This window comes from Fonsecaea erecta (assembly GCF_001651985.1).
Source record: "Fonsecaea erecta strain CBS 125763 chromosome Unknown Scaff2, whole genome shotgun sequence".
Lineage (NCBI taxonomy): Eukaryota > Fungi > Ascomycota > Eurotiomycetes > Chaetothyriales > Herpotrichiellaceae > Fonsecaea > Fonsecaea erecta.
The window spans coordinates 3,750,515-3,775,739 of NW_017387245.1; the positions used below are offsets into that span (position 1 = coordinate 3,750,515).

The window sequence follows — 25,225 nt, forward strand, 5'->3', positions numbered from 1 at the left end:
GTGTGACATAATATCTCAAGCCACTCAACTCAATCAACAACCGTCTTCTTTCTTCATCCTCCTCCTCCTCCTCCTCCTCAACAACAACAACACCACCACCACCACCACAACCACACAGATGGACAACACAGAAATCCGAAGAGGCGACTTCGTCTACAAAGACACGCTCTTTGTCGACCTGGGCGGCCCCAACAGACGCCATCCCCGCGCCTCCACCACCGACCTCAAGGACCTGTTACTGCCCAAGCGTGGTTCGACGCCCAAGGACCAGGTCGCCCACTGGTACGAAGCGCAGCTGCTGCACTACGGCCTGCCGCGCTCCAAGGACAAGAACACGGCCAAAGTCCGCCTGACCAACGCGCTCTCGGCCAAGGCCCTGGCCGTGCCGCCGGAGATCGTGCAGATGGAGGCCGCGATGAAGAAGGACTTTGCCAGTGCGCTGAGGAAGGCCAAGAAGGACGTCCACCAGCCCGCCGCCGGGCAGAAAGAGAAGAAAGCGATGGCCAGCAGTGGTGGGAGCTCGAAGAAAACGACGACCATCGAGCTGGAGGTCGACGGCGTGAAGCTCAAGATTGACCGGGACGTGCTCGACGCGGCCAAGAAGAAGAAGTCGTCGTCGTCGTCGTCGTCGGCCGCGGCCAAATCCAAAGACGCCTCTGGTGGTGCCTCGTCATCTAAAAAGCCCCCCAAAGGCGCCAAAACATCCTCTGCCACCCCCAAACCTGGCTCTGCACCCCCAAAATCTCCTGCTCAAGCGCCCGCCAAATCAACCGCCGGCGCAGCACCACCACGAAGGCGACAGACTGCTCGACGAAGCACTCCGTTCCCTCGTAAAACCAGCGCCCGGCCCGTCGCAAACCCTCCCACACAGGTCCATGGCCACACACCCGTCTCATTCCGCCACGACGTCGACATGGACGACGCCCCTCCGGCCTACGAGTCACTGGGGTTTGATGAGGAACCGGACGACCTTCCCCACACCTCTGACGGCGGCGTCGTCCAAGTCTCCGGCACTTACTTCATACCCAAGAAGCCGTTCTTCCCCTTTGACGTGACGCTCCAGATCGACCACCGCCAGCAAAAGCTCTGGGGCCGCTTCAGTGTGGGATCCAAGCTGGGGGTGCTACACGCGGACGACATCTCTCGCATCACGACCGGAGACGCGGTGTCATTCGGGTGGAGGTCCGAGGATGACAACGACGGCGACATGAAGTTCGGGCGGGGGTGTGATGGACACATGGAGTTCGACCGGGAGGGTTGGGTGCAAGGCCGGTTCCGGGGACTGATGCACGGCGATGATGTCGACTTTCAGGGACATTTGGTGAATGAAGATGGGTTAGATGTCGAGGAAATGAGGCATATCTGGGACGACTTTCCCCGGAAGGCATATGGCAGACACTGAAGTCGTGGTGGTTGGTTGCCGAAGAAGGATTCTGATTTTATTTCTGTTTGCCATTATTGGCAAAGACTACTAGGGAATCTCGGTCATGTTGGGATAGTGAGCGAGGACGAGGACGAGGACGAGGACAGGGACAGGGGCAGTCATTTTATGACACCGTGATACCCGTGGGCGGTGATATTGTTTGTAGTGTTGTCATTGTCATAGTTACAATCTTTCCCCAACACTCTGGTGCTCCCTCCTTCACTGTCTCTCATCTTCGTCTGTCTCCCTTGTTTGCAATACTTCGGTACGGACATATTCATCGATCCGAAGTTCTTCTTGGCTGGTGGTTTCTCGGTTGCGAATCGGCTGCAGCCCCTGATGGATCGACCAGGGGGCCTCCTATCATCCTCGTCCAGCCAAAGATTCCTTGCTCGGGCCAGGCCATGTATTTTCTTTTTGCCAGCCTCGTTGTGTGTTGGGGACGTCCACCACCAAAAGAAGGAACAGCCACTCACTCGCTCACTTCTAGCACAATGTCGTTGTCCTGAATCCTGACCATCATCACTATTATTACTATTCTTGAAACGAAAAAGAAAAAGATCAAAAGAAAAAGATCAAAAAAAAAAAGAAAAGAAAGATCTATCCGTCCATGGCGTCAACAGCAAGGAGATCTTCGACCCTGTCGACACGGTCCGCCAAACAGAGGAAATACTCGACCGATCGCCACCAACGCGCCGCCGAGCTCTCGATCCGCATCGAAGAAGGTCACGGTCGACCCCTGCGCTGCCCGCCGCCGCTGGTCCGGGAAGAAGACAGCCCCTCAACGACGACGACGACGACGCCGACGTCGTTCGTGCAGGATTTTTTCTCCAGACCGTCCCAGGCAAAGAAGGGCCACGTCGCGGCGGCCTCGTCGCTAACCCACTCCGACTTCTTTCCGTGTCCCCTCGACGTGCACCCGGGCCAGCGCGTGAGGGGCTTCTCGGACGCTGCTGCCATCGCCTTCGACGACGAGAAGAAACACGGACTCGTGGTCGACGCGCAGGAAGAGCAACCGCTGGCATTCACCAACCCGTTCCCCGAGCCCAACCCGCAGCAGCAGCTCGAGCTCGAGCAGCGTGCCGCCGTATTTCGACGCGTCAACACCGACATCAACGCCGAAGAGGCCCAGATCCGCATCACCCGCTCCGCGTCGGACGTCGTGGGCCGTCGCGCCGGTGCCAGTCGCCCCATCGACCGCATCCGGCGCTGCTTGGGCATCAAGCCTGCCATCAAGCCCGGTGCCATCAGTGGCATCAAGCACGCCGCCGGGCTCGCGACGACGCACGCCACGGCCATCCTCTCACAGAAACCGGCCCCGCTGTTCAAGCGCAGGGCGCTCTATGTGTTGGAGTACGACGTCGGTGAGTCAGATAAGTCCCTTGTTGAGATGGATATCGGCTTTGGACTGGGCTCTCTTTGATTTCCCATTCTCTCTCTCTCTCTCTCTCTCTCCCTCCTCATTCCTTCTTCTAACGCTACTCCCACCAGACGACCAGGGCGTCCTGCTCTGCGCACCGCCCAAGCTGTGCGAAAACGTGGCCGGGCTGCGCAAGCACCTGGAGGAGGACGAGCACGCGGAATCCCTGCTCCGGCTGATCTACGTCTGCAACAACGAAGAGGCCATCAACTACCTGAGCAACGCGTTCGGCATCAGCGGCTCCAGCGCCGAGACCGGCGAGCGCAGCTTTCGCGACTGGATGCAAGACGACCGCGACACGCGCCGGGCCTCGCACAAGGCCATTCGCTGGCGGCCGGCGTTCGACATTGCCAGAGGTGTCATCTGCATGGCCTTTGGGCTGGATTTTGGATCGTTGGTGGTGCCGCGCCAGGAAACTCCTTCTCCTCATTCTCATTCTCATCATCATCATCACCATCATCATCATCACCCGCATCTTCATCGGCATCCCCAGCAACACCAGCATGCGCAACAACCCGTGCAGCCCACCACCAGGCCCTCGCTCTACCGGCAGCGCATCTCCGTCTACATGCAACGTGCCTCGTCGCAAGCCCTGCCCGGCCCACGCGTCACGCGCTTCAACTCGGGCTCCCGCCATTTGCACGACATGGCCAAGCGCGACACGATCATCATCTGTGAGTATTCATCCGGCGAGGCCGGGGAGATCGTCAGTGCGAATGTCCTGCTGGGTCTGAACCCGGGGGCTCTTTTCCCGCCGCCGGCGCCCTTTGCCTTCAGCCCTGGAGCGCAAGAGGACACCCGAAAGACCCCGGCTCCCGTAGTGGACACCACACGACGGTCCGCGTCGACGCCCACGCTGCAAGCCGTCCTCTCGCACGTCTTCGACGGCCTGTACCAGCTGTGGCGCGACCAGATCGCGCTGATCCACGAGCCGCACGCCGCGCTGGAGGACCACATCTACGCGCACCCGGCCGACTCGTCGCGCGCCCGCGACGTTTGGGCCATGTCGCAGCGCCTGCACAACATGCTGAAGCTGGTCAACCGCCACTCCAAGGTGGTCGAGGCCGTGCAGGACGACTTTGCCGTCTTTGCCGAGTTTGCCGAGATGATGATGATGGTGGACAAGTACCCGTACCAGTACCAGTATCAGTATTATCACTATCACGATGGCGGCGGCGGTAAATGGCACGGGGGAGGGGCGCCTGAGCAGTGGCGGCCAGGAGAAGACGGGTTCTCGGGAGCCAGAGAACGCAGTAGTGGTGGTCCTCGTGGCGCCGGTAGTGGTGGTGGTGGTGGTGGTGGTAGTAGTATTGGAAGCAATGCTACGACCTGGCTGACGCCGCTGCTGGACGACTTTGAGGTGCTGGCCGAGAACATTGGCACCGATTACCTCGAGCCGCTGGAACATATGATTGACCTGGTATGGACTTGTGGATGGATGGGGGCATCTTCCCTTTTTCCTTTTTCCTTCTTCTCTCCCCTTTCCCCTTTCCCCCTTCTTCCATCTCCTTTTCGCCCCAGAATTGTCTGCTTGCTTGATCGGTCGGTCGGTCGGTCGGTCGGTCTATTGACTCACTCTGTCCAATTCACCATTCACACAAAATATACTAACTACCTCTCCCCGCTCCGCTACTACAGATGTACAAGTCCGTCACGATCCGCGACTCCAAGGTGTCTCTCGAGCTCAACGCCAGCCTGTGGCGGCTGAGCTGGATCACCTTCATCTTCCTGCCGCTGACGTTCCTGGTCGGCGCCTTTGGCATGAACGTCGACGCCCTGCGCGACAACCCCAGCCTCAAGTGGTACTTTGTCGCCGCCGTGCCGTTGGTATGTCACCATCAACACACACAGGGAAAATTACATGTTCCTTTCCCTTTGCCTTTCCCTTTCCCCTTCTCCTTCCCCTTTCCCCGTTTTGTTTGGGTATATCTTTATACGCCTTGACCTCGACCTTACCTGGTCGAGACTGCTGTTTTAATCCATACCGTGCCATGCCCTGCCACACTATGCTACTCTACGCCATTCTGTGCTCTGTATGGCATTACGAAGAACAGACCTCCTTTGCTGACACCGAGACAAATTCACGACGATCAATAGATGCTGGCCGTTTTCTTCCTCTGGTTCGCCATGCGCCGCTTCGCCCCCGGCCGAGACAGGGCCGGACTCCTCGACGCGGCCGTCCTGGGTGCCGGGCTGGGCACTCGCTCGCTGTGACGAGCCATCCATGGGTCGTGGATATTATCATCTGTATTTGATCGGGTTGGGTCGGGTTTGGTACCTATGGTCAAGGGTCAAGGATAGAAAGTAGGAACTGGATGGCTGCGGATCGGGGTCTATGGGTTTAGCGGTTTACGGGCTATGGCATGTGCGTGATGATTAATGTACTGTCATGTCATGTCATCATATCTGGTCCGGTCAACCCTTGTGTGCTGTTTCGTCCCGCTCATTGTTTTGTCTTGTTCCTTTGGCCCGCGGGGGGCGGCGGCTTGAGGATCGATTGCACCTGTTGTCCGTTGGTCCAGGCAGGACCACCAACGTACTGTACACTGTAAACATTTAAATAACTACAATCATGTGTTCTTCCGAGTACACTCTGTCTGACACCATCCCTGTCCCGCGGCAAACTTATCCAACACCGTCGTCGCCTCGTCCATGGCGGCCAACACAGGCTGCATGGTCGCCGTGTTGTTCTGCATGCTGAGCAGGTGACTCCGCAACTGACCGAGCAGCGAGTTCATTTCCGGGTCGCTGTTTTCCGAATCGAGCGAGAGCGTGGGCGTGGGTGACGTGGAGGAAACACTCTTGTTGTTGTAGTTGTTGTTGTTCGCAGGGCGTATTATTATTCCTGCCACGTGGTTGACGCGCTCAATCTCCTCTCGCTGTCTCGCCTCGACGCCGTCTCCGTCTCCGTCTCCGTCGTCGTCTTCGCCCCTGGGGCGGTGCATGCTCCTGGCCAGCGGATGCAGGCCCTGCTCTTTCTTCCGCCTGAGCCTCTCACTGCCCTTAAATCCTTCTTCCAACGTCTTCAGCTGCGCGCGGTCCCTCTTCAACGCGAGTTTCTCCCGCCTGATCTGGCGCCGGAGCAGGTGCGCCGACTGGAGATTGGTTGTCAGCTGCGACTGGAGGGTCGCGATGCGCGTGAGGGTCGCGGACAGGTCGAACGGAGAATCGTCGACCGTGGTGGTATTTGTATTATGTGTCTGTGGGAATGGCATTCGCGGCAGGCGGGCGAGGAGTCTGTCATAAGGGGGGGTGGGTGTTAGGAACGGCAGTCAAGGGAGGGTAGGGGGACGATAGAGAAAAGCGTGGACGTGGCTTGGTTTGGAGAGTAGATGCAGAGCAGAATCAAACGTACTTGTCAGCAACCTCCTCGATCATTTTCTCATACTCTTCCTCTCGGATACTGGCCGCCGTCGCGTTCTTTCTCTGCCCCTTCGCGTTGTTGCGCGACTTGCCGATCGGTGGGATCCTGCCGTTCCCGCCAGCACCAGACCTCTTCGTCTTGAGGTTCAAGAAGATCTGTCTGACCTTGTCCTGTGACGACGCCGGGAGAGGTCTCCATTTCTTGCGGATCGTGGATTGGGACACCTGTTTTATGCGCGGTTCGAGGGTGGCCAATCCCGCTCTGGGATTTGATGAGGCAGATACAGATGGAGAGGGTTTGGATGCGACCATTATGTCTTCGCCTGAACAGACAATGCTTCCGCAATTTGGAAAAATAGGACAACAGTTTGGAGAAGCACGAGTATTGAAGTACACGATCTGGTACATCGCAGTCGAGTCTCGTGTTGATACCATCCCAATTAGGCTTAGTGCAATAGACTCGACTAATGCTAACACAGTTAGACTGGATTGTGTATACACATAATCTCTATCTTCCTTTCTACGGGGTGTAGGTATCATCTATCCCCTCCTCTATCCTTCTATCCTGTCGCGGCAAGATTCACTTCCCATACCATCTCTTGCATGTTCCCCCAGTAGACGCGCGTAAGGACTCATCTCAATAGGTGTAGTAAAAGTTGGCAACTCCCTCGATCAAACTTCCCTTCCTCTTTGATCTGCGGTTGGCGATCCAGAACCACAATGTACATGTTGCAACCACGACGATCATCAAAATATGACTCCCGATGCTCACCCATATTGCGGTCAAATATCGGGGGGCTTCGGGTTGGCGGACGATGTAACTGCCGGCTATGCCGCCCAAACCATTGCAACCAGAAACGGCCGCTGCCACTGTGGCACGCTTCCATTGACCCACGATGTTGTTGGCTTGATAAGCGTTCAGTGCGGCCCAGTTGGAGATGTACGCGCCGGTGGCCAGAAACGTGCCAATATATCTCACCGTTACTTGACTGCTGAAACCTAACATGCAGAATCCCACGATCAAGCAAATTGCATTGAAAATGATCACCGGTGCTCGAACCCTGTATTTGTCTCCAATGAACGAAGAAAGTAGGACGGGAATCACCGCATAGTAGTAGGGGGGCGATGACAGAAGAATGGCCTTGTTGGAGTCGAAACCCATTCCGCTCTGCAGAATAATGGGCAAGAAGTACGAGAGAGCCGTTGAGACCAAGTTGAGCAAGAAGAACAGCACGCAAAAAGCGTAAAGCTTCCAGTCAAGAAAGTGTATCAAAATGGCACCCAAGCTGAATGGTTCGGGTTTTCCACCATCACGGCGATCCTCATTGATCCGAGAGATTGCAAGACTCTTCTCATCCTCTGTCAGGAAGTGGAACGAGTTCTCGCAACGGTCGGGGAAGTCGATCATCCAGAAGTAGGTGATCAGCCCGAGAAACACAGTGACTGAGCCTTGGACAAGATACATCCATTGCCAACCTCGAAGGCCATCGTGATGATCGAGGTGATTCAACCCAAAGTTGACGATAGAGCCGGTGGCAAGGATGATGATTTCTCCAGATTGCAGCAGCGCAAATCGGAGCTGCTGCTCGTGGCGAGTATACCACGTTGAAATGAGATATGTCAGTCCCGGATAGATTCCCGCCATAGAGATACCGAGGAGGACCCGCAGGGCTATCATCTGTTGCCAGTTGGTGATCGCGGCGGTGCACATGGTGATGATACCGAAAGCACAAGTAATGGACGAAAAGAACACCCGAGGTCCTACGAAACGTAACAAGATAGTTGCCGGGAGTTGACAGCCGACAGAGGCGACGGTAAAGATGAAGATCGAAACAGAGTAGCGATCTCCGACAAGGTTGAGATCAGAGAGCATGCTTGTGACAGCTGCCGACGAGATTATTCCACTGTCGAGGAGATTTAGACTGCAGAGAATGCCAGCAATGGTGCAGAGCCGCAGGTCGACCTTGCGACGGAGGCGAGCCTCTGCCTGGGCTCGAGCTGGATCATTTTGCAGTCCCTCCTGGACGACCTCAGAGCGTCGGTTTGGGTCGGAGGGGCCAGTCACTTGAACACTGGGTGCAATTTCGGATTGGTTCTCTAGAACTCGTTTCTTCCCGGGGAAGAGAGCCATGGGGAATAACCTGCGAGTCTCTCTAGCTAAGAATTGTCTCGTGAAGGAAATGGGTGTTATTCAGTAGAGAGACACAGGTCTGTGGCAAAATGCCACCCTCCATTATTTTCCCCCCGGTCACAAAGACTGTGCGTTGGTGCGGGGAAATGAGGGCGATAAAGTGCGTATGCGATAGCGGTAATCAGTGCATGAGTAGCACCGTGATGCCATGTCGAAGCGATCTGCTGGATACGTTGGAGTCTGGGATGAAGATGATCATCGCAGTGAGCACGTGCCTAACTCTTCCCGTGATGGACAATAGCGTGTTGTTGACAGTTATCTGAGGCTCTGCTGTGATGCAGGATGCAGGTTCAGCTGAGCACGTGAAAGAGCAGTGACGAGCAGGTTCTCTCTGAGTCAGGGACTGGGAGCTGATTTGACTGCTGCTTCCCAGAAGTGATCCTGTGGCAGGCGGCTAGCTTCCATTTTCACTGTGGTCACACAGTATTCAAGATTGACTGAGCTGAAGAAGAGCGACAGGCCGATTGTCCGGAGTAGGTGGCACATGTCAGCCGCCACCGCAACTGCGGAAACGCTGAAACGCTGAAATGCTCAGCCTCACACGCTTCCCGGGCACGTGCGGCTCAGCCTGATTCCTTGGGACCAATCAGCACTTCTTCCGAGGTGTCTCCATGACGATGCGAAGCCGGCCGGGCGAATGGAAAGTGCAACCCTGGGACTGGGACGCCCTCTCTTCGGTCACCCGATTTCCAGATCCAGACCAAACCAAACCAAACCAAACCAAACCAAATCACAGCCCTCTGGGTGCTGTGCCGCCTAATAATGCCTACCACCTACCGCCTGGCCACCCGTCGCTCGTGCATAGAGGAATCTCCCATTCCCATCCTGTTTCTCAAAGCTCAACAACTTCATTCGGTTATCGCCATTACTTTCGCACTGAGCCAAGTTCCCATATTTTCACACTGACTGCTGCTACAACCACATAGACTCCGTCCTCGCTACAGCCGACCCTCCCCCCGCAGATGACAACCTCAAGTTGATACCTCCCAGGATTAAGCATGGTTGAGCTGATACCTCCTCCTGATCCCCTCTCTTTACTCCCTCCCTTGCTCGCATGTCTACCTACCTCGTTCGCATCTCCTAGACCACCGCCCGCACTGCTACCTTTGCTGTCTCCCGTACTACGGCAGCGGTTACAACTACACACACCGACTTCGTCACGCGACAGCTGGGCTGGGCTGTTGTGTTGGGATGCCAAAAAAGGCGAAGTGCTGAAGGACAAGATCGAGGGCGCAGTCTTCGAGCCTCACCCAGCGTCTGGCGAGATCGAAGTGGGTGAGACACATCAGATAAAATACAAGAGGTTTGATGAAGAGACATTACGGGCACAGATTCCTCTAGTGGACTGGCCATTCACCGCCTTATATCTGTGGTGCACTGGGAATGAGGAGGGCAATGCCTGGAAGCTTGCAGAGTTGTTGCCGTTTGACCAAGACCTCCAAAGAGACCCTTCTTGGTCGACCTCTATTGGCGAAGCAAACGAGAGTTCCAAGGAGCGGCTGGTCGACGAAGCTCTGCAGGAGGCCGACAACGCTGCAAACGCGAGAAGTCAGAGAAATCTATCAGTTCCACCGGCGAACGAGGATGACTACTGGGCCATGTATGACAACACACCCAGCAGGACCCCTGCTCGGAAAGAATCCGTCCAACCTGCACAAGGTCCTTCTGAAGACGAGTATTACGCTCGATATGGGAGTGTTCAACCTGCCATGGATAATCACGACCCAGACGAACAGATGGAGAGCAGCGAAGAACCTCGGTTGAATGGGCACGCGCTGCAGCAGATGCTGTCAGCAAATCGGCATCCTCATACCGAACCAGATCCTCCTCCATACCAGGGAGGATTCGCCGACCTCGCAAACGATCCGGGGGAGATAGAAGTAGAGGTCAATCAGCCAGTACCGTCGTCCCCGTCGTCGAGGGGATCTGACGCGGTGGCCCGGCTGGAAGAGCATGCAGAGCGGTACGGAGCATCAGAAATTGGCATCAGGCAGCATATCAGCACCACCATGAAAAGCATGTATCGGTTGGCACGTAGTGCAGGTATCACTCGGGGGGAATTTGAGCGCATGATGCAACGGGAATTGGAAACTCTGAGTCTGCTGGATCTAGATGAGTGAACAGGCATATGCTCTGTGTTGTGTGTTGTAAATAGTGTTGGCAAATTCGAAATGAGATCCGGATATTCACCAGGAAGTGCTCTGATTAATATGGTATGCGGGTAAGGGGGTGGGTGAATATCGCCCCTTTCCACGAGGCTCTGGCGCACGGGCCACCTCTCCTTTTTTGGGGGGCGGGGAGGGAAACTCGTAACGTCGCGTCAAAAAAAGTTCAGGACACGTTAATGTGTTAATGTGAGACCTTCTCCTCATTTCCTCATTCCCTTCCAACGTTCATGCTATGCTCTTCCTCGTTCCGAGGGCTGTGAACCTCTTCTGATTCTTCGATTCTCTTCCTTCGTTCGTGGCCCGTTTACTTTCCGTTTTAAATTCCCGCCAGTCAACACCGTCCTCACTCTTGCTTGCATTGCACCCAATCCCTTCGTTATCTTCGAGACATCGAATATGTCGTCCCCCAATTCGACCCTGCGACACCGGGGACCAAAAGAGAAGAATAAAGCTACAGTCGGCGGGGACAACGACGATGAGGTTTTGAACAAGGCACTCAACAATGTGCAGAAGGGTCTGACCAAAGAATGGGACTATAAGCTGGCTCTAGGGGTAATTACTGCCCTTGCGTTTGCAACCCGGTTCTTTGGGATCAGCCATCCCAATGAGGTCGTCTTTGACGAAGTGCACTTTGGAAAGGTATGTGGACATGACAAAGACTTGAGATGATAACCAGCTCTGACGGGAAGCTACGCGCAGTTCGCATCCTACTATCTCCAGCGCACGTATTTCTTCGACGTACACCCTCCCTTTGGAAAGCTCCTCTTTGCCTTTGTGGGCTGGCTTGTCGGTTATGATGGACATTTCCTGTTTGACAATATCGGTGAATCCTACATCACCAACAACGTTCCCTACCTTGCGTTCAGAGCACTACCTGCGTTCCTCGGAGCCCTTACCGTGGTGGTCGTCTACCTCATTATGTGGGAATCGGGGTACTCGCTCCCAGCGTGTGTATTGGCGGCTGGACTGGTTCTCTTCGACAACTCCCACGTAGGCCAAACCCGGTTGATTCTGCTGGATGCAACGCTGGTCTTCTTCGTGTCGCTCAGTATTTATTGCTACGTTCGATTCTACAAGCAGCGGCACGATCCTTTTGGCCGAAAGTGGTGGAAGTGGCTTCTTCTGTGCGGCTTCTGCATGAGTTGTGTTATTTCCACCAAATACGTCGGTGCCTTTACCTTCTTCACCATTGGATGCGCAGTCCTCATCGACCTTTGGGATCTGCTCGATATCAACCGGAAAGACGGCCCCTTGGATCTTTTCACCTTTGGCAAGCATTTCGTGGCTCGCGCGCTCGGCTTGGTCATCATACCTTTCTTCTTCTACCTGTTCTGGTTCCAGGTCCATTTCGCCATTTTGAGCAGATCTGGGCCAGGGGACGACTTCATGACCCCAGAATTCCAGGAGACCCTGAGCGACAACTTGATGCATCAAGCGTCCGTCGACATCCAATACTACGACTACATCACCCTACGCCACAAGGACACGAAGGTGTATCTGCACAGTCACCCAGATCGATACCCTCTGAGATATGACGATGGCCGAATTTCGAGTCAAGGTCAACAAGTCACGGGTTACCCCTTCAACGATACCAATAACGAATGGCAAATCCTGCCCAATACTGTAGTCCCTGACCCCTCGATGTCGGGAAAACCGGTTTTGAACGGCGACGTCGTCAAGCTTCGACATGTGGTGACCAACACCCTGCTTCTGACCCACGACGTTGCATCCCCCTACTTCCCTACCAACCAGGAGTTTACCACCGTACCCCCTGAGGTTGCAGCCGGAGACCGCCACAACGACACTCTGTTCGAAATCCGCATGGAACAAGGCAAAAAGGGCTCCCCATTCAAGACCATGTCTGGCCAATTCAAACTGATCCACTACCCGACCAAGGTCGCCATGTGGACGCACACGACCCCTCTGCCGGAGTGGGCTTTCAAACAGGCAGAAATCAACGGCAATAAAAATGCCCAACAGTCGTCGAACATCTGGTATGTGGACGACATTCCCAACCTTCCTGAGGATTCCCCGCGCCGAGTGAAGGAGGTCAAGAAGACCAAGTCCTTGCCCTTCTACAGGAAATACATCGAACTGCAGCGTGCCATGTTTTACCACAACAACGCGTTGACGGCTTCTCACCCATATGCAACCCTACCCTACCAATGGCCCTTTTTGTTGAGGGGAGTCAGCTTTTGGACCCAGGACTCGACCAAGCAGCAGATTTACTTCCTGGGAAATCCCATTGGATACTGGATCGCGAGTGCCTTGTTGGCTGTCTTTGCCGGTATCTTGGGTGCAGACCAACTGAGTCTGAGGAGAGGCATTGATGCGCTTGATCGTCGTAAGTTCAACCCGTGTCCAATTTCGACAGCCTCACGAAGGAATAATTTACTAACCGTGGATCACCTGTTGACGTAGGTACCCGCTCCCGCCTTTACAACTCGGCAGGCTTCTTCTTTCTCTGCTGGGCCGCGCACTACTTCCCCTTCTACCTCATGGGCCGTCAGCTGTTCCTCCACCACTATCTCCCTGCCCATCTCGCCTCGTGCCTCGTGACGGGTGCCCTCGTCGAATTCATCTTCAACGTCGACCCTGCCGTTGACGACGAGACCCACCACGCCGTGCAACAGAAGAAAGACAAAGTCACGGGCAAAATCCCAGAGAAGACGAGGAAACACTTCCAGACTGCCGCCGAGAGACTCAAGGGCCAGAGCATGCTGGGCACTTGGATCGCGACGGCCGTCATCCTGGCCGCCGTCCTGTACGGGTTCTACTTCTTCTTCCCACTGACGTACGGCTGGCCGGGCTTGACTCCCGCTCAAGTGAATGCGCGCAAGTGGCTCGGGTACGATTTGCATTTCGCAAAGTGACCGCTCTCCTTCTTTCACAAACCTTCGGAGGTGCCAAAGCGAAGGGCAGCGACTCCCCAAGGCAGAAAGACCCGGCGAGCAAGGCTAGGCAAGACGGCCAACGGAACCGAGAGCCGGAGCCACGTCTTTCTTTTCCTTCTTGGGCTACGTCAGCTTCCACGCATGACGTGGATGTCAAGGAGGGGGATAATGGAGACGGGAGGATCCGCACTCTTTTTGGGAAGATACACGGCGAGACTGGAGGGCATGCGTGCGAGTGAGAGCACGAAGCGAATGAAACCAGGTCAAGGCAAGACAATCGAAGAGGGTTTAGAGGCACTACTACCCTACCGAGCGCACAGCCTTCTTCCTACTTGGGGAGCGGGCAAGAAGCAGCGAAGAGCATCTGTCATACATCACAACAACCTTCCACTGGAGTAAATCGGCACGTTGAATTGGAGTTGAGAGTTGAGTCGAATTGGGGGACCTCTCCGTTGGGCTCATCGACGGTCTCACCAATTGTGTATGCAATGAGTGTCTGTTTCGGGGCCGTTGCTCCGATGGACCGGCAAAAAAGTACTTTTTGAATGAATGGAGGGGACCATGACATGAGATTCGAAATGGTAGATAGATACGAGTCCACACCTGATGAGGTAGCTCCAGTATCTACAGCCGAAATGTACCCAACCCCGAAAGTGAGGACTCTGTGCATGTACACGCAGCCGTTTGTCTGGCTCTTCCTGCTGTGCTGGATAGAGCATCTGGCATGGACGGAGGAACGCTCGTCCCCTTCATTTTCAGTCTCATGCGTTGTTCGTTGTGGGGAGGCGGCCCATGTCATGTCATGGCAGTAGTCCCTTTTCCCTAATTGAGTCAACACACACCACATTGCCGTGGTTGCTGTCGCTTGCCCGCTTGCTCTAGCCTTGTCTCGCCGTGGAAAGGCCTGTGCCAGAGTCTCGGCTCTGCAGGCCCAGCCTGCTGCCGCCGATCAACTTACTGCTCCTCTTATCGTGATCGCGCTGGTCTGCTCTCCTCTCCTCAATCCATCCGGACCGCGCGACAGGTGGACGGGCTCGGGTATAATCTACCCAAGAGTGTCTGGCTGGCGGTCGCGGTCCAAGTGTGACCGGCCAGGAGATGCACGTGGAGCCTGCCTGATAATCGCCTGAAAACTTACGGTGTAATCCCTGCACTGCGAGGCGTGGTTTTGGAGCATTGCGCACGAGGTTACCGAATGGGAATCAGATAAAGAAAGAACACTATCGAATGCCTCGGGGAGTACATGGGTCCCGGGACAGTCGGATTTGCGATTCTGCCTGGCAGAAAGGCTCTGGTCCATTGGACAGCGTGCCCAATGGGTTGCAGTGCCTGCAGGTATGTTCGTGCCCTTCGTCGTTTTGAGGAGTCGGCTTTCAGCTGATAGTGCAGTTTGCGTTAGTCACCGCAAAGTTGGCGTGGGTGAGGATGAACGTAGCGACGGGGAGCGCGGCAGGCGAAGGCAGAAAGGTGGACCGGCAGTGGTGGGAAGGAAGCCATCAAGCCCAGATAAAGTGGTCAGATGATCGCTCGAGGCTCTGACTTCTGGCCTCTGACTTCCGCAAGCCCAATGTCTCGGAGAGCCTAGATTGCATGCGGCCCGACTGACAGTTGCATCCTTGGTGGGCTCGAGTTAGGGTCGGTGTGTTGTCGTGCCCATCGCTTTGCCTGCCCTTGTGCTTGTGCTTCCCTTGTACTCTGCTGCAGCCCGTTGAGCAGGCAGAGACACACGGGTTGCAAGAGGCACGCATCCACAGCCTCAGAGACCCCGGTGTACGAGACGCTTCCAGGCTCTTCAACTCCGACGCATTGGACGCCGAGCAAGTGGCAATCCTGATAAGACTCCGGTCTAGCTTAGCAAGTCTGTCTGTTCTTTCTCCAGTTAGTCCGGTCACTTAGTTCCACATGGATTCTATGCCTTGATTCGATTTAGCGTATGTGGGCACTCTGATTGGATCTTCAATTGGCACTTAGCTGTTAGACTTTCATGGGTCTTTTGACCTTGTTCATGGGTGTGTGCTGTGTCAAAGTCCTCCCTCTCGCTCGTGGCGAAGGAACCCGCCCTTGCCAGCACTGTCGGGGATGTCTTCATGTCTCACTGGAACTGCGACCAGAAGGGTAGTCGATGTAGTCGATAAGCCGCATGACAGTGATGACCGTAACGCCTCGTATGACGTGGGGAAAACCCGCTTCCCGGCCGCCGACAACCGTCCTCAACGTGACTCGCTCGTGATCGCGTGTAGATGGCTATACTCCCCGACCTCATAACAGCCTTGAGGCAGGCGGAGTTGTGCTGAATGTTGTCGACGTGGTGGGCTGGGCTCATGTTTGTCTTCGATATGTGGTAACCATGGTTTGCAGTCGCTGCGTTGCGCTGGCGGGAGAAAGCATGACGAGAATGAGCACTCAAAGGAGACTGCCCAACCTGCTGAACACACACTGTCCAGTCCTCGGGAGACACGGCAGAATGGGTGTCAATGGTTGTGACTTCCCTTTGGTTGGTTCAGTCAAGTAATAATGTTGATGGGGGTGGCAAGTTGCTCACCTTCGGGTTGACCATGGATTCCCAATAACAACCAAATGGGCAGCGTCCCCATGCAACCGTGGAGGTGTTGATCATGTGGTGCCTGCAAAGCCATGCAAGGCGCTGGAAACGTCAGGCAACGTCGGTCACGTAACGTAAGGTAGGAAAAAGGAAACAAGACGAACATTGGGGAAGAAGGAAAAAGCAATTCTAGCTCAAGCCAATGCAGAAGGTGATCGTAATTATGCGTGATGACTGGGAAAGAGTAGGCCAACGGCCACACAAAAACACTGTATTGAGTGGATGAAAGTGAGACAAGCACAAGCTGAACTGCCTGGTGCAGGAATTGGACAATGGGTTGTGGTCAATAATGGCCTTTTTGATTTTTTTCCTTTTTTCGGGGTTTTCTCTGTACTTAGCTAGATAGCCTCCCTCCCCAGGTAGTTCATCACCTCCACTCGACACGAGTGTGGGATGTTCTGTCGAGTTGGACAATTGCATATCAGCAATACCAACGTCCCAAGCCAGTCCCTTTCCTCCCTATTATCCGAATATCAAGGTCATACACAGTTCAGATCCAGTCCCGTGGAACTCCATTAGCGCAGGTCGTTAAAAACCGAAAGTAGAAGCAAGGCATTGCAAGACAGGAAAGACGTCGACCAAATGCGGTGCCAGCAGGGAGGACACCATACCGACTCCGTAACCCCACGCTTGCGAGTGCGACACCCCAGAGAACAGTAGTCTTGGAACCAGAACGCCCACCCAATCAGGATCCAAAAGGAAGTCGTCGTAAAGTGGTCATGGAACTCAACGATAGTGGACACCGTCGCTCGCAATTTCGGTCAACCTCTTCGGCTGCAGGCAAACCACTTCAGCCTTGTTGTTGACAGAAATTTGGGCAGGCACGTTGGTGTGCATAGGATATCGAGCTCGCCTTTCGAGTTCGTCCAGGGGGATCTGAGACCGGATGTACTTGATGCGGCCATCATCGATGGGATTCCAGTCCCAGCTCTCAAAGCGGCCTTGGGTCAAGGCCGACCAAACCAATCGACGTTGACGCTGACACCTCAGGACATCGTCGGTGATTTTCTTAAAGTCCCACTTTTGGTTTGCTTCTTTCTCGAAAGCTTTGAAAACAGCCAGAGTTTCCGGGTCTTGGCTAGTAGCCAGGTTGGTCAATTCATGGGGGTCCTTTCGTAGATTGAACAGCTGAGGAGGGTCAGCTGGACATGTGATGTACTTCCAGTCGCCTCGTCGGATCATCATTAGGGGAGCCACGGTTCCCTCGCCCATATACTCGGCAAAGACGGTATCATGGCCACCGTCACTACCGTAGAGATGAGGTAACAAGGACAGACCGTCCATGGGCAGTCCAGGAACCAACTTTGATCCGATCAGGTCCACAAGAGTTGGCATGAGATCCAGAGTCGAGACATTTTGAGAGACACGGTGAGGATGGAATTGTTTTGGATGACTGATCAACATAGGCACCCGGACGGAATTTTCGAAGTACGACACTACAGACGCTTTGTTAGCTGTCTGGACACGACAAATCAAGGGGTTCTAGAGGGGACCAAAGAGCGAACTCACTCTTGTACCAGAGGCTTCTTTCGCCCAGCATATCCCCGTGGTCACCGGAGAACATAACAACTGGTTGGTGTCAGTCTGTGGAACTCTACCACCATGGGGATGGAAATCTCTGCTTACCGGTGTTATCTTCCATCCCACACTTCTTCAGAACGTCAAGCAACTGGCCAATACAATCATCGACGTAGCTCACGGCACCATAATACGCTCGGCGAGCGCGTTTGATCTGCTCATCCGTGAATTTGTGGCCCTCGATGTCGCAGACATGCATCAAGCGTCTGCTGTGTGGATCCTGGTCTTCCTCGCCGATGTTCACATTTGGCAGGTCGATATCGACGCCTTCGTACAAATCCCAATACTTCTCCTCGATGGCATAGGGATCGTGAGGATGCGTGAAGGAAACTGTAAGAGCGAATGGTCGTTTTCCGGCAGGCGCTCTCGCATGGTCGTAAAGATACTGCTTTGACTTGTACAGGACCTCCTCGTCGTAGTCCAGCTGATTGGTCCTCACACACGGCCCAGCTTGCAAGATAGAGCTGCTGTTGTGGTACCACTCGAGTCTTCGGCCAGGGTCGTCCCAGTTCACCGCCCAGCCGAAATCACCAGGGTAGATGTCAGAAGTCAACCGGTTCTCATAGCCGTGAAGTTGATCCCCAATGAAATGCATCTTGCCAGCCAGAGTGGTCTCGTAGCCAGCAGCTCGCAGGTAATGCGCATATGTTGGTGTCTCTGACGGAATGGAGCAGGCGTTGTCGTACGAGCCAATCTTTGAAGGCAATTGGCCACTGATCAAACACATCCGAGACGGGGCACACAGCGGAGAATTACAATACGCCGAGTCAAAAACGACAGAGCGCTCCGCCAGCTTGTCGAGGTTGGGCGTCTTGATCTGGGACTTTGGGTTGTGCATCTTCAACAAAGGAGCAGCAAGTTGGTCCGCCATGATGAAGAGGATATTCGGTTTGGCCGGGAACAAAGGCGTCGAAAAGCCTTGGACGCCCTCATAGCCATTGGGAGGTGACACTGGAGGGGATTGAGGGAAGGGATTGAAAGAACCCATGGTTGCAAAGATCAATTTGTAGCCTGGAGCTTGGGAGGGCGATACGGGTCAAGAACGCAGCAGAAGGCCTTATTGTATCTGCCTGAATGACTGTAGCCCGAATGAAGGAGGGTAGGAAGTCTGGGAACGTGAAGGGAGGGAAGCGGACAGATATAGTCGGCAGAATATGATGAGAACGAGGGGCAGGGCGTGAGACTTTCCGGGGTCACACGTTCAGTTTCCCCAATGAGGAACAGAAAGAATGACAAGAGGAAACTGGAGACCAGGTTTAAAATCCAAAGGAAATGGTACTGACCCTGAACGGAAGGGCGAGGGAAGACCACAAACAAAACAAGGTCAATACGGAGCGACTGGCACCGAACGGCTGTGGTTTCGAAAAAGAATTTGGCCTGCAGCTACCCACAAGGTTTACTGATCCCGGTATGGCGTATGTGGGGACGATGATATTCATTCAATCTGGCCGACTTCGCTAGCCATCGTGCAAGGCGGTAAGGCCGTCACTCTGTGTGATTGATTGCTGCGAGGGCGGACTGGGCGCTGCGTGCTCACGGTCAGCACCCTTTTCGCTTTGAGAGGACTAAGGGATTAGGAATCTGGCCATCGGTCTTGCCAGGAGAGCGTACGGAGGAAAGAAATTGGTAAGAAAGGGGCACACCGAGGCAAAAACTATGATGGAAGTATATACAGGATGACGAAGAAAATCGAAGATGGAAATGCTCCGATGTTACAAAGGCGACAATAACATAATATGAAGGCGCGAAGGCATCATCGAAACCCGCACAGGAGGTTGCTGGAGGAAATGACAACATCTGAGAGTGTGATCACGCCATTGTTTGCCACAAGCGGGCAAGTGAAGGCGGTGTATCACCACGCCGCCTCGTTGGATGCCGGCTAGTACAGTAGTAACGCGTCGATGATAAGACACCGACTCTTAATTTCGTGGCTGCATTCGGAACAGACGTTGGAATTGGCGGCGCCGCTTCTCCGACCCTGCAGCATGGCCTAGTGAGCCTCGCCTTGGTGCCTAGGACGTTGAAGGGGAAGACACCCAGGAGGGTGCTCGGCTATGCACGGCTGGGGGCACTAACCGGCTCACCCCCAATCATCCCCCCTAGTGCCCCTAACATCTCCCTTACATGCCCCTGTCTCCCCCGAAGACAATCCCCAACTCTATTCGTCGCTTGAGTTACCACTTCCAGTTGATTGCTTCCCTGCGATCTGCCTGTTACGAGATCCGCCATTGGTGGGATAGGTCGGCCCTTCGTTTGGCAAACTCGGGTTCGTATGTGCGAGGTCAAAAAACACGGGGTACGGAAATTGGCTGACTGTGCTACAGGAAAAGACCTTACGAGGACGGCGCCTCCGTGTTGCAACAAAGGGCCATCGCCAAAGTATCACAGACAAGACGCCGGACACCTCGCTGTACGGGAGGCCGAGGAACCTCCAAGATATGACAGTCTCTGCTGTTGTTGCTATTATTATGAAAATGCTGTAGGATGTGAGTCCAGACCTGGAGTCGGTCATCGGGCAGCCTTGTGCAGTACGAGGTAGTTGTGCGTAGTTCTCGACCTTTGTGGCTCCCCGCATTTCTCTTGCCCCGCCAATCAATGCCATGTAGAGCATGTCTTGGACGATCCTTATCAACCACGTGAAGCCCCTGACTTCTTCTACTCAGATTGCAACCCTTCCTTATTGAGCAAACAGGTACATCTTTCCCACATGCAGCAAGATGTCTCGACGTGAACCACGGGAACCCTCCACACAACACGCACGTGACATCCCTCTACTCCGGACCGAGTACAAGGTACCCATAGTTCTCTCTCCTGTCACTTAGAATATCTTTCACCGAGATACTCAATGTCCTCTGCCGTCCAACCAATTTGCACGGTGCTTGGTCTACTATGCTATCGACAAAGAACGTCCCCTTTCGCAAAGGGCCGAAGTCGGAAGGTACAGAGCACGTGATTTGTACTAATCTGTTGCCGTGAACCTCTTCTGCCGCCTGACGACAGCTTGAAAAGGTCCAGGCTAGTTTGTGCAGTATCGATAAAAGCATGAGAATCCTAGAGACCAAGATACGTGCAAATGAAGACAACAAAGTCTGGCAAAACAGTGACACCAGTGAGAGAGGGTATCTGTCCAGCCACCGGCATTCCCTACCAACGCTCCGCAGCTGCGACTCCAACAGTCCCAACCTTCTCATGCTCTACATGTTTTACCCTCTTCGACGTCTTTTCCCCCGTTCGCTGCTCATTTTTTAGTCATTCGCTCCTTATTTAACATCATTGTGTACTGTACCTGCTCTATCATCGACCTTTTCGAACTGACGTTCTAAACAAGCTGTCTGCACGAGAACTAGATATCCCCCTCTCCTTCCGTCGCAAAAAGCCTGGCTGACCACGAGGAAAGCGGGCAAGCGCCCGAGCCCGGTGAATTAGATGTCGAGATGGGGACTATGGAGGAGATACAAGAGACGGAAGTTGATCAGGCGGAAGGTGCAGAGGAAGGAGGCAATGACACCGTGGTGGCCAACGGCAATCCCTCCAATCCGCAGACTCTGTTTCTCGAATACCTCAAGTCCCCCATCGTCCAGCTGATCGTGGGCGCCGGCGATGACGCAACCACATTGACTGCCCACAAGGCCATCCTCGAAAAATCCCCCTACTTCAGCGAGATACTCTCGGTCCTTGACGACGACGCACTCACGATTGATCTGCCCGACGAGTCTTTAGATGCAGTGGGGTGTTTCCTTCAATACCAATACACCGGTGAATACTTCCCTCGACGCCTTGCAGACTCGCCGGAGGGGCTGGAATTGGATCCTTCAGTGCCCGCCATTGACAACACCGGCGCACAGCTCCTCAAACATGCTCGCGTCTACACGTTGGCCCAGAAACTTGGATTGCCTGACCTCAAGACGCTGGCGCATTCCAAGATCCATCGCATCAACTCAACCGCTGTCGGTGAGATTGCATACGCACGATTTGTCTATGGCAATACGCCAGCAGACGATGTCACGATTCGCAGACCCGTTGCCGCCTTCTGGGCCACCCGATCACACATCTTGCGCCACGAAGCCGAGGACGAATTCAAAAAGATGTGCCTAGAGTACCCGCAATTTGGCTTTGACGTCCTGAGTTTGGTGCTAGATCAGCGAGAGAAGAGAGCCAAAGAGCGAGAGGAGGAAAGCACCCCAGGAGGAACGAAAGGCAGAAAGAGGATGCGCCCCAGCGTCAACATTTAGCCGGCTCGTCTTTGTTGTTTTCCAGCGGTCAGTGGCATTGACGGTCCATTTTCGGGATAACCCCGTTCTAAAGACCTTTGGGATCTGCGCACTGCTCCTTTCGAGGCTTGAGTCGGTGGGTGGTGCGGTATCTTTATGCTTCCACGGAGGTGCAGGGCAGGAGATGAGAGACCATCTGTAAAAATATGTTCGAGGACTTACTATCAGCACACTTCACTGTGGGAGACGTGCAATAATGTTGTCCCTATCAATAAGCATTCCAAAATACCAATCAAAATAATGTCCTGCATGCTGCGTCCTCCGTCCAGAGTTTCCCATTCTGGAGCCGTGCGTCTGGCTCAGGCTAACAAAGCTCAATCCGTGGCTGCAGGAAGCCGAACTCCACTCAGCCGTGGTCCGTGGAGCCTGTTCCAAAATTCTGCAAACAAGTTGGGCTCAGTCAAAGCGATTGCGGGGTTTCCGCCTCGCCGTCGCCTCCCACGGATTCGAACTCCAAGACCCAGCCTTCCGGCACCGGCCTTGGTGCACGAGATACCTGGCGAGCTGTGCTCCGAGGCTCACCTTTCTTCTGCGTCAGGATCACACACTCGTCACTCATCCCCTCTCTCTATTTTCCCTCTTTTTGTGCGTCGTGCCGCTGCTCAATCTCCCGTACAGGTATTCTGCGCCGCTCCCTGCAGACCATGAGCCCATGCGATCAGGTCGCACGCAGCTTTGCCCACGCTCTCTTTGTTGGATCCTTACGCCGCCGTCCGATTTGCAACTTGTCGGCAAATGTCAGATCTCGCAGATGAGCCTGACCGTGCAGGCAATGGCATGAACAAGTCCTTCGACGGCCGAAGTTCGCTGCCAAACAACAGTCTGAACGAGGCGACCTCTCCAACTGCGCCCCGCAAGTTGAACCAGACCTCTCCATCCACAGACCAGCCAAAGAAGAAGCGCAAGGTGAACCATGGTGCGTACATGTTCCAACGAGTCTTGAGCATGACCCGCGCTGACATCTTTCTTCAGCGTGCGTTTATTGTCGACGTTCGGTAAGCTCCTCTGACCTCTGTCGCGCGGAAGTACCGAGATTCGAAGACATGGCGAGACACAGTATGGGCTGACTGCTTGTTTTTGGTGGGATACACAGCATATGACTTGCGATTCTGTACGACTCCCTGACACTTGGTGTCGAGCTCGATACCGTCCACTCAAGTCCTGTCTGGCTAACGCAACCCTCCCATTGGGGGACCGTGTCTCAGGATCGACCTTGTAAACGCTGCATCAAGAGAAACATCGGCCACCTGTGTCATGACGAACCAAGAGAAGGACATGGCTATCACAAAAAGTCCAAGACCGATTCAGACACTGGTGGCCCGGACGAGCAGTCTCCCCCTCGGGATGATTTTTCCACGGCTCCCAGCTTGCCAGGTCCCGCTTTGATGGACGACTCAACTCCTAACCTACTGCAAGACGACAATATTGGACTGAGACCCTCCACAAATGACAACATGGCCGTCTCCAATTCGAGTACGGCTGCACCAAGTGCTGGCATCAATGGGAGTGCTCACCCTCGTAAGTGTGTCTCAATCTTTTTGGGGGAAAGCTGTTGTCCCTAATGACGTGCAGACTTCGGTTATAATGATCCATGGGCCGGAGTCCAAAATCGCTTTCATGACATGCAGGCCTTCCATCCGAACTACATGTTCAACGCCAACGAAGTCACCGATGAATTCAACTTGTTGAACGACTTCCTCAGCAACAGCCTCTTTGAAGAGACAGGAATGTATTCCACCGAAGAATTCCAGGGGCCGTTCAACGACCCCTCGTTCATGAATTCGATGGCGGCTTCCTCCTTCCCGACCGGAGCGGTTGAAACCCTTCTTCCGCCGGAGCACATCAACCACTCCCAAGCAACAACCCAGAACAACGCAGCTCAGGCGGCCTTGATATCGAGACCATCTAGTGTCAAGCCGGTTTCGGACAAAGCCCGAGAGAAATACTACATGATGGCGGCAGATCCGACCGGTGCTGAGCCCCCGGAGGAGCGCATGCAAAAGCTACTCAAAGCCAAATATGACGCCGGAATGTTACGGCCGTTCAATTACGTAAATGGATATGCCAGGCTCAACAAGTACATGGAAAAGCACATGAAGCCACATTCTCGGCACAAGATCTTGATGCAGTTGGACCAGTTCCGGCCGAAATTTAGAGAGCGAATGCAGAGCTTGACTGATATTGAGCTGGTACTGGTCGAGATGTGGTTCGAGCGGAGTTTAATGGAGTATGATAGGATATTTGCCAGCATGGCTATTCCAGCCTGCTGCTGGAGAAGGACGGGTGAAATCTTCAGAGGGAACAAGGAAATGGCGGAACTGATTCAGGTACCCATTGAATCGCTTCGTGATGTGAGTAACGATTTCACTAGCAGTCGAGCCTACGAACTAACGGGTGGGCACAGGGAAAGCTTGCCATACATGAGATCATCGTCGAAGACCAGCTGGTCAGCTACTGGGAGAAGTTCTGTGCTATTTGCTTCGACCAACAGCAAAAGGCTATGCTCACCAGCTGCACCCTGCGCAGTCCAGCTGAAGGCGGTGATGTTGTGGACATCCACTGCTGTTTCTCCTTTACCATCCGGAGAGATAATTACAATATGTAAGTCTCACAGTCTTCTGGCTTTTGCCTCTCACTGATTATTCCGCTCTTCCACAGACCCTCGCTGATTGTGGGGAATTTCTTGCCCATGAGTTCTGGAAAACGTTGAAGTACAGGACCCCGGAGTTTAGTGTATAGCAGCCATTGATGATGCCAATGTCATGATGTTTCAATTTGCGTGCTCAGTGACCCTGCGACGGCTGCGGTTAACGAAGTCACGTGTCAACCACGCCCTTCACTTTCCTGACCATAGACCTTCCACAGACTGTTGGCTCTCTACTTCTTGCGTGCAGCTCGGAATCTCTCAAATGTCACCAAAGGAGCAAGCGAGTGCGGCTAGATCCATTCTTGGTATACCCGCCGTTGTTTTGGCTACCACATCAACTAACTGTCAATCAGAATTCTCCTCTCACCTTGAATCCGTCCTCGGCAACGAAGTGAGCGTGTCGGCCGAAGACTTTCCTGACCTGTCAATATACTTGAATGCTCTTCCCCTCCCCCGTAAGGATCTCGCTCCAGATCAGCGGGTGGCATTCGACCGCAAGGGTGTCGTACTGTGGAACACATGTTGTAAACTGAGTGGAAGCGATAAAAGCCCGCAGCTGCTCGCCAACCTAGCTAAGGGTATCTTTCCCCACCTTCAAAGACGCCTCTATTTAACATATACTCAGTCCGGGCATTCGCATATCTCCTCCTTGAAAGTTCAGCGAGTTC

At 54.2% G+C, this 25,225-nt stretch overlaps 9 protein-coding genes across 9 annotated transcripts; 6 read left to right on the forward strand and 3 right to left on the reverse strand.

Moving 5' to 3' along the window:
* Positions 1-118: 118 nt before the first annotated feature.
* Positions 119-1,402, forward strand: AYL99_03098 (hypothetical protein; the record flags this gene model as incomplete). The annotated part of the gene is made up of 1 exon (XM_018834614.1): positions 119-1,402. One exon carries the CDS (start codon positions 119-121, stop codon positions 1,400-1,402), a length of 1,284 nt encoding a protein of 427 aa, XP_018697238.1.
* A 631-nt stretch (positions 1,403-2,033) lies between these two features.
* AYL99_03099 (hypothetical protein) lies at positions 2,034-5,057 on the forward strand (the record flags this gene model as incomplete). Its single annotated transcript, XM_018834615.1, has 4 exons — positions 2,034-2,787; positions 2,915-4,263; positions 4,482-4,670; positions 4,941-5,057. The coding sequence occupies 4 exons, from the start codon at positions 2,034-2,036 to the stop codon at positions 5,055-5,057; spliced, it is 2,409 nt and encodes an 802-aa protein (XP_018697239.1).
* A 356-nt stretch (positions 5,058-5,413) lies between these two features.
* Positions 5,414-6,518, reverse strand: AYL99_03100 (hypothetical protein; the record flags this gene model as incomplete). The annotated part of the gene is made up of 2 exons (XM_018834616.1): positions 5,414-6,080; positions 6,199-6,518. 2 exons carry the CDS (start codon positions 6,516-6,518, stop codon positions 5,414-5,416), a joined length of 987 nt encoding a protein of 328 aa, XP_018697240.1.
* Positions 6,519-6,843: 325 nt separating this feature from the next.
* Positions 6,844-8,337, reverse strand: AYL99_03101 (hypothetical protein; the record flags this gene model as incomplete). The annotated part of the gene is made up of 1 exon (XM_018834617.1): positions 6,844-8,337. The coding sequence occupies one exon, from the start codon at positions 8,335-8,337 to the stop codon at positions 6,844-6,846; it is 1,494 nt and encodes a 497-aa protein (XP_018697241.1).
* Positions 8,338-9,395: 1,058 nt separating this feature from the next.
* AYL99_03102 (hypothetical protein) lies at positions 9,396-10,517 on the forward strand (the record flags this gene model as incomplete). Its single annotated transcript, XM_018834618.1, has 1 exon — positions 9,396-10,517. The coding sequence occupies one exon, from the start codon at positions 9,396-9,398 to the stop codon at positions 10,515-10,517; it is 1,122 nt and encodes a 373-aa protein (XP_018697242.1).
* Positions 10,518-10,961: 444 nt separating this feature from the next.
* Positions 10,962-13,438, forward strand: AYL99_03103 (hypothetical protein; the record flags this gene model as incomplete). The annotated part of the gene is made up of 3 exons (XM_018834619.1): positions 10,962-11,204; positions 11,265-12,909; positions 12,987-13,438. 3 exons carry the CDS (start codon positions 10,962-10,964, stop codon positions 13,436-13,438), a joined length of 2,340 nt encoding a protein of 779 aa, XP_018697243.1.
* A 3,349-nt stretch (positions 13,439-16,787) lies between these two features.
* On the reverse strand, positions 16,788-18,627 carry AYL99_03104 (choline-sulfatase; the record flags this gene model as incomplete). The annotated part of the gene is made up of 3 exons (XM_018834620.1): positions 16,788-17,497; positions 17,571-17,630; positions 17,688-18,627. The coding sequence occupies 3 exons, from the start codon at positions 18,625-18,627 to the stop codon at positions 16,788-16,790; spliced, it is 1,710 nt and encodes a 569-aa protein (XP_018697244.1).
* A 2,446-nt stretch (positions 18,628-21,073) lies between these two features.
* AYL99_03105 (hypothetical protein) lies at positions 21,074-21,871 on the forward strand (the record flags this gene model as incomplete). Its single annotated transcript, XM_018834621.1, has 1 exon — positions 21,074-21,871. One exon carries the CDS (start codon positions 21,074-21,076, stop codon positions 21,869-21,871), a length of 798 nt encoding a protein of 265 aa, XP_018697245.1.
* Positions 21,872-22,645: 774 nt separating this feature from the next.
* Positions 22,646-24,620, forward strand: AYL99_03106 (hypothetical protein; the record flags this gene model as incomplete). Its single annotated transcript, XM_018834622.1, has 5 exons — positions 22,646-22,905; positions 23,178-23,428; positions 23,483-24,261; positions 24,315-24,511; positions 24,569-24,620. 5 exons carry the CDS (start codon positions 22,646-22,648, stop codon positions 24,618-24,620), a joined length of 1,539 nt encoding a protein of 512 aa, XP_018697246.1.
* Between the last annotated feature and the right edge of the window lie 605 nt (positions 24,621-25,225).